The sequence below is a fragment of the Camellia sinensis genome, chromosome 14, assembly GCF_055761805.1.
Source record: "Camellia sinensis isolate YWXY chromosome 14, ASM5576180v1, whole genome shotgun sequence".
NCBI classification, from domain to species: domain Eukaryota; kingdom Viridiplantae; phylum Streptophyta; class Magnoliopsida; order Ericales; family Theaceae; genus Camellia; species Camellia sinensis.
The window spans coordinates 453,469-461,461 of record NC_138974.1 but is presented as its reverse complement, the minus strand read 5'-3'; the positions used below and the strand labels follow the sequence as shown (position 1 = coordinate 461,461).

The 7,993-nt window shown below is 47.6% G+C and overlaps 1 protein-coding gene across 1 annotated transcript; it reads right to left on the bottom strand.

The window, feature by feature from the left end:
- Window positions 1-474: 474 nt before the first annotated feature.
- Window positions 475-1,244, bottom strand: LOC145807760 (uncharacterized). Its single transcript, XM_082906570.1, has 2 exons — window positions 1,151-1,244; window positions 475-802 (listed from the first exon to the last, which is right to left on the bottom strand). The coding sequence occupies exons 1-2, from the start codon at window positions 1,214-1,216 to the stop codon at window positions 506-508; spliced, it is 363 nt and encodes a 120-aa protein (XP_082762696.1). The 5' UTR covers window positions 1,217-1,244; the 3' UTR covers window positions 475-505.
- Window positions 1,245-7,993: the final 6,749 nt, after the last annotated feature.

Here is a 7,993-nt window from a genome sequence, read left to right as displayed (position 1 = left end):
TACATTTGAACGGGTTTCAACTCCAACCGATTCCATCTTTGAGCTCCGTCTTGTCAGATTGGGCTGTTTATTCGAAGTTCGCCATGTACAGAATGAATCGAATGCTGTGTTATGGGCTGTATGCTGATTAATCCCCAACAGAGTAAGGGCTGTGTGTCCAAGAATCAGGCAGTGGGTTGCTTGGGTTATTTTGCTGTTGGCTGTTTAAGTTATCTGATTATTACAGTGCAAGTGTTCAATTTTCAGACAACCAATCAATTTCATTTACATTGAGGTGTAACATGATAGGATGCGATGCAATGCATGAGATATGTAAATGTAATACTCTTTTTTTTAAGATACAAAGTTTGTTTCATTTCATTATCTTTTCAAATGTACAAGTTTTGGAAACAAAAATCTGCCTGCGGCAGTACAAGGTAATCTATCTACCAACAAAAAACAAAAGTACAAGAAAGAAGAAAAGATAGCAAAAATCTGCATCCATGTCGAGCACTCCGGGGGGCCGTCAGTCCGTCCTAGTCCTCTTCCTGGACGAGGGTCTAGGAGCATCATCAGCGTCGTCGTCAGAGCTCGAGCTAGAACCGCCTCCGGTCTCCTCCTCTGATGACTCGGACTCCGCCTCTGCCTCCGCCTCTGACTCCTCATCATCATCATCATCCGGGACTAGAGCTCGCGAGCTACTCCCGACATGAGTACGCCCTCCCCTGGTACGGGGAAATATCCGGCCCTCCTCATCTCTCCCCCGGGCAGGGACAGAAAGCCCAACTGGAGCACCTCCTGCCATGGGAATCTGGAAAGGAGGCTGAAAAAGTACACAAAAAGGGAAATGCATCAGTATACTGTAGACAGTTTATCAGTGCAGAATGCAGTGTATGAGTACAGTGTGAGAATGCCGTGAGCAGTCTATCAGTGCAGAATGCAATGCCGAGTACAGTGTATGAATGCCGTGAGCAGTTTAACAGTGCAGAATGCAGTGTATGAGTACAGTATGAGAATGCCGTGAGCAGTTTATCATCGCAGAGTATGGTGCAGAATGCAGTGTATGCAGTGTGTCAGATACTGCGAGATCAGTGTATCAGGTGTTGTGCCGTGCGTCAGATTATGTGAAGCAGTGTATGAATGGTTTGAGGCCAGTGCCAGAAGAACATACCGGTATGCTGTAGAGGGCTAGGAGGTCAAATGTCCACTGAAGCATCCCCATCATCGAGGCATTCATCGCCAACGACTGACTGGTGTACCCAGAAGAAGCCTGCAAAAGTATCAGATGCATCAATATTCTGTGAAATATCAAATAAACTGAAAATGAATGACTATACAAAGTGCAGTAATACGTACCGATGGTAAGTCGGAGACGTCGATGAAATCGTGACCAGCTGGTGGAGAGGCGAAGGGGATCTGATAGGTCGCCCCACCCTGCCCCTGGAAAGTCAGTACAGCGGGCAGGGCAGGCCAGCCAGCTCCCCGTCCTCCCTGCACTCCGCCCCTGCCACGGACCCGGGCCCTCCTCGCAACTCCTGCTCCAACTCCCGCTCCGGCCCCAGCCGCCGATGCCACAGGTCTGGCCCCCTCTGCTCGACGGCCGCTCAGAGGTCGCATTAGGTACGTCCACACGTACTCCTGATAGTCTCCGGTGCCTCTGAAGCCGGCCTCCTCCCAGCCAATGGTGTAGTCGTTCATCTGCTCGCTGGTGAGCCCCTCGGTCTCCCTCATATCCGCAGGAGGGTGAACCGGGACTATCTGCTCAGGTAATCCCAGGGTCTGGCGTAGAAAACGCTCCCCCAGGTACCAAGCCCGACAGACCGGGCCCTCAAGCAAGATCCGAAAACGCGAGGTCTCCTCAGCACCAGCGAACCGATCCCGCATCGCCGCCGGCAAGGGAGCCCATGGCCGCCATGTGATCTGAAAGTGACAGACAGTTTGTTATCTACTATTTTGGAAATATACAGTGGAAAAGCGAAGCTTAAATGAACTGCAAGTAAAACATACCTCGGCCGGGGTATTAGTGTCGAAGTATCGGCGGAAGAAGCCGAATGTCTCCCGTGGTCGCCGGGTGCACCTCCCGTCAAAGCGCTGTGAGAAGGGGACGGCCAGAGGAGTCTTTGCAACTGGCACAGGAGCGAGCCTAGGGAAATAGGCGTAAACCCATAACTGCAAGACAGATGTCAGTACGACCATCAGTTGAAATAAAGCAGAAATGGCAGAGCCGTGTGTTGTGCAGTGTATTGTGTGCAGTGTACAGTGTGAGCCGTGTGCAGTCAGTGTAAAGCAGAATGTATGAGTGTGCCGGGTGTACAGTATACAGCAAGTGTAAAGCAGACTACAGTGTGTGCAGTGTACAGAGTACAGAAAGTACGAGACAAAAATGAAAAAGCGGAGAAGAAGTGTACCTCCCAAGCCCGCCAGTAGCCTCCGAGTAGCTGGCTGCTGCCGCGCGAAACCGAGCTCATGTACCCGTAGAGAGTGGACAGGGCGGCGCCGCCCCAGTCATAGTGCAGGATGTCCCGGACATCCACCAGTGCGCTGAGAAGACAAAGAGGCACGGTGTTCGCCCGGTCGGCGAAGATGGTAGTCCCGAACAGGAACATGAGGAAGCCGCGAGCATACCTCTCCACGTCCTCCTGGGTCATCTGCGCCTCCTCCTCCAAAACAGGTTGAACCCGGAACTGTACCTCGAACCAGGAGTATCGCACGAAGCCCGGACGAGCAAGAGGTGAGGCCTCCCCTAGTAGATGGACCTGAGCGGCGGTCCACTCATCCATCGCGATGTCAAAAGGGATCAGATCACCCCCCACCCCGATGCCAGTAAGCATCGAGAAATCGTAAGGGGTCATCGTCATGTCCCCTACAGTGGAAAAGTGAAAAGAATCCGTGGTGTCCCACCACCTCTCTGCCAGAGCGGCAAGGAGAGGTCTGCATGTGGAGAGCCTAGAGAGTCCTCGGCAGAAGGCATCGAAACCTGCTCGATCCACGATGCGCCGGACTGCATCAGGGAGCTCACCGTACCATTCCCGAGCGCCAGTATTCCCATACCCACGGATGGTATGGGAACCCTCCTGTAAACAGAAAATAACAATTGCAAGACAACATTCAAAATGCAGTTTTGAAAAAGCAGATGAAGCATGTGTGCAAATTTAATAGATTCAGGCAAATACTGGGTGCCGGTGTGCTTACAGTGAAATACGTGTGATGTGTCAGCGTGTTTGGGTGTTTCAGAACAGATATAGCATGTGTGCAAATTTAACAGATTCAGACAAATACTGGATGCCAGTGTGTATGCAGTGAAATACAGTGAGTGCGGTATGTTTGAGTGATTCGGGGCTAGTGCAGTGTGTGTGCATGTGTCAGTCTCAAGCAGATATCAGTTGTATGTATGTTTACAGTCAACTACAGTCTACAGCATATCAGTTTTCAGCAATTAAAGAAATACAACTAACTATGACAGTTTTTGTATCCTACATTGCGGAAAGTAAAGCAGAAGACAAAGAATTACCTCGGAAGTGCCGAATGAAAGGTGGGAGGTAGGCTCACGCAGTAGTAGCTCAGGCGCCACGTGCCTCTCGAAACTCCGGAACTGACGCAGGCCGTCGGGGGGCAGAACATGGATCGCCGGCCGGTAGGTCGCCGGGTCGAACGGGCACTCGCTCAATGGTAGGAGCTCGACCCCGGGATCCATCTCGTGGTCCGGGGGAGTCCTGCCACGTGGAATATCGTCCGCCATATCAGAAATGATGAGAAAATGGTCGGAGGAAGGAAAACCGGGCGGGAATACGAAGAGTCAACCGAAAAGTCAACTCCCGAGAGGGTCGGAAATGGCCGGGAAGGCCGGAATGTGAAAAGGTATGGAAATGAAGAGGAAAGCAAGGGGAACAAACCCCGAAAAGGCGGAAACGCCAAACGAGGCACCGAAACAAGAATGTGATCGGTTGAAAATGTCCGAAACGCGAAGGAAATCGCGAATCCGACGACGAAACGGGCGTAGAACGCGAAGAAATGGGCGAAAAATGAGAGAAAAATACTCTAGAAAGAGAGGGTTAGAGTTTTCGGCGGTGGAGAAGTAAGGAAATAGGGTTTGAAACCCTATTTTAAAACACCCGAAGTGAAAAGTCGAAACTGCCCCGATTCAGCAACTGTTTGCCGGTCGGCAATGTTTTGTGCCGGCCGGCACTTTTTTGTGCCGATGGAATTATTCCTCAGCCGGTGGACAGCCGGTGGCCTCCCCTTCCGGCCGGTGGTGTTCCCACAGCCTTGTTTAGGCCATGTGAGGAGTTTTTGGTCTTCATAGCTCAAGAAGGTGCAAGAAAGTGCATTTCCGATGCTCAACCGGCCTCCGTTTTGACCTCGGGTCGTGTCTTCTGTGCGTGGCACTCCAATTCATACAAGGTGTATCCTTTTCGTATCCTTTTGACTTTTACAAGGTCCAAAAGTTGCCCCTTGTGCATTTCAAACCTGCGCACTGTTTTGTGCATTTCAAACCATCGCACTGTTTTGTGCATTTCAAACTGTCGCACTGTTTTGTGTATTTCAAACCGTCGCGCTGTTTAGCGCATCGCACTATTTTGTGCATTGCATTTCAATCGCGCTATTTTGCGCATCGCACTGTTTTGTGCAGTTTACATTCGCACTATCTTGCGCATCTCACTTGTACTTGTTAGTACATTGCATTGTTTTGAACACAAACCGGCTTCGCGTAGCGTATAAGTCCAATTGTCAAAATATTTTTCGCATCTTATGAGGCATACATGTCTCATTTGTATCATCTTACATTCCGTATGGCACGCGTGTCGCACTTGCATCATGTGCATCTCAAAAATACAAAAAAAAAAAAACAATCATAGTGCATTGTCATGCATTTCTATTGTAGCTTGCATGCATCCATTGCATTTTTCCCAGTAGTCGCATCGCACTGCATTGTCATGCATTTTTGTATCCATATCTATTCCATTGCATATTCGTAGATATTGCATTGTAGATTGCATGCATTCACTGCATCGCCTTCCGCCTATGGCTTGCGCCTTTCCGGGTTGAGCTTGGTCCGGTATGTGCCCTTACTTTTCATGTTAAAACACAGTTCTGCATGTGTATCGCGCCGATTCCACGCTGATATGTTGGTTGAGGGTTGCGGCACCTTTTCTGTGTTACACATGGCTCGTATGTGTACATGCCTTTCCTGGGCAAGATTTGGTTTGGCTTGCGTGCCATATCCATTGTATCCATATCCACTCCATTGCATATTTGTACATTTGCATTGTAGTTTGCATGCATTCATTGCATCACCTTCCATCTATGGCTTGCGCCTTTCCAAGTTGAGCTTGGTCTGGTATGTGCCCTTACTGTTCATGTTAAAACACAGTTCTGCATGTGTATCGCACCGATTCCACGCTGATATGTTGGTTGAGGGTTGCGGCACCTTTTCTGTGTTACACATGGCTTGTATGCGTACATGCCTTTCCTAGGCAAGATTTGTTTTGGCCCGCGGGCCATATCCATCACCATTTCCCCAGCATATCATCACATATTACATTGTAGTGTAATTTTTGCATCCGGCATTAGGATCATTGTCCTTTCTCCAGCGGGTTGTTTCCTCACTTGTGTCATTCCACCCAATACTTGTTCTTGCGTCTGTCTACAATGCTCATAGTTCAGTTGACCGTTCTATGGTAGACAGACTTGTTACCTCCATCAATCTATTTGACATAGGTGTGGTTTCGAACCGCTCATGATTGGATCATGATTCAAATGCTTTGCATGTAGCTTGCATTGTTTCAATTACATTGCATCTTCATTTGCATTGTTTATACATTGTTTTGTATATATTGCATATCGTTTTGCATCCGTTTTGCATCCATCTTGCATTGTCATGCATGTTGCTAACAATATTGTACCTGTTGAGTTTGTTTTCTTTTCAGGCACGATATTGTATGTACGGTTCATTTGAGGTTGGTGCAACCAGACGAACCGCACAGGTATTGTATCCTCCGAGTGAGACGTATTGAGAATTGCATAATTCTCTTACATCCTTTCTACATTGTAGTGTAGTTTGGTGTATGCTAGCTTAAAATTGTCGCATGTATGCTTCGTTACAGCTTTCTTTGCATGATCATAAGTTATGTCCGGCTCTGTGCATTGTCTTGCATTTTGCCCCTGCCTTCGGGCGCATATCTTGATTGTCTTGCATGTTTGTCTAAGTCTTCGGCCTTGTCAAAAATTGGTCGTCTCTGGGCTTTGACATTCACTCCTGTCATTGTTATGACTTTCGAGTTCTGTCAAAGAGGGGCAACTGTAGACACCCCATTTTTGACCGTCCTCAAGACTTGGACGTCACCGTTTGAACACTCGGTTATTATCCATTTTTGTGTTCGTTTGGAGTTCCCGGAGGTCTCGGCTCGCGCGCCTTGTCTCAAGATCTCCGAACTCGACCGTTTAGTGTCTGGTTTTGCACCAAACACTTATGTTTTGCCTTGGAAAGGCAAGGTAGGGGTTGTGGACCATCCCCACCCACCACCGGCAGGGGCTAGAGGCCACCGGCTGGTTTTTGCTGCCACCGGCAATATACATTGCCGGCCGGCACTGTTTGTTGCCGGTCAGCACTATTTAGTGCCGGCCGGCACTCTTTTTGGCCAAGATGGCATTTTTGGCCGGCCGATTACTGTGCATCTGCTTTTGCAGATATTTTAAGACAGCTGTCTTGCTTTTGCTCCCCTCCATACACGTGTATGGAGGGATCTCCCTCTTATGAAGCTTGTCTTGTAAGCTTTACAAGACAAGAAGTGCCATATAGAGAGAGGGGGGTCTCTTGGCTTGAAAAAAAGGAGAGACTTAGGATATTTTGGGAGCTTAGACAGCCATTGTTAGGGTTTTGAGTTCTAGGGTTAGGGTTTGATACACTTTCTCTCTCTTTTCCCTCTTGTGTGTGTTTTAGTGCACTTGTGTCTTACTATTACACACAAACACATAGTGTTTCACCTTCCTTTAGCTCTTGAGGTTCTAAGGGACTGGTTTTGAAGTTTTGGAGTTGGATTCAAGCAAAAGAGGGCCATTGGAGCACCATTTGTGAAGGGGTCATCAAGGGTAAGAATTTCCCCCCTTTTTACCCCATTTTTGCACCTTATTTTTACCTGCCTTAAATTCGTTTTTGAGCTTGGTATATAACACCAAAAAGTTCTTTTTTTAGACCCTCTTGGTTGTTTGTTAAAAGTGTTTTGTGGTTTGGGTAAGTTTGAACACCCTTAAGCCTTGAAAGGCCTCATTTTGAGCCATTTTGTGCTAGCTCCGAGATTTTGGTGTTAAGGTCTCTTCACCACTGAAATCTTGAGGGATTTCAGTGGTGAAGGTGATGCCTTAAAGTCCCAAGAAGGAGAGGGCCACCCCCTCTCCTTGTTGTCCTTGAAAAGGGCATGTTTTGGCCTCTTGAGAGAGCATTATGTTTGAGGGTGTATTGACCATGACTTGGCTATTTTTTATGCTTAATATGTCATGTTATGCCTCTGTTTTTAATTGGTTTTGGTACTCCATGCATGCTTAGCATAGTTGCCATGTAATGCCTCGTTTATGCCTTAATATGCTTTAGGTTGTTAGCCTTTGTTGGAGCATGTTTTAGGCTTAGTCTTGTGAAGATTATGTGCTTATCTTGACATGTTTTAGGTCTGTCCATAAGTGTTTGGGTCGATTTTGGCATGCTTGGTATAGCTCCTTTGTATTTGGGCTTGTTGGCCTTGAGCATATGAATGTATAGCATGACATCTTTGCATTGATTTGGTGATTTGGGGTCACTTTATATGTTATTTCAGTCCCATTTCCATGCTTGTTTGATTGCCTTGCATGCATCTTTGATGCCTCTTAAGCTTGTGTAGCAATGCTCCATGTTTTGGTGTTTGTGCATGCCTTTGTTTTTGGGTCATTTGGATGTCATCTAAGTGGTCCTTAGGCCTTGTATTAATGTCCCAAAACTCTGTTTTTGGTCAATGAGTCCATGCCATGTTTGGTCTTGCTAAGT

Bases quoted from the DNA above. Each gene is read 5' to 3' on its own strand.
- LOC145807760 (XM_082906570.1), bottom strand. From the start codon at position 1,216: ATGAATGCCTCGATGATGGGGATGCTTCAGTGGACATTTGACCTCCTA. The intron at 803-1,150 runs GTATGTTCTTCT...GTACTTTTTCAG, and splicing joins TAGCCCTCTACAGCATACCG to CCTCCTTTCCAGATTCCCAT.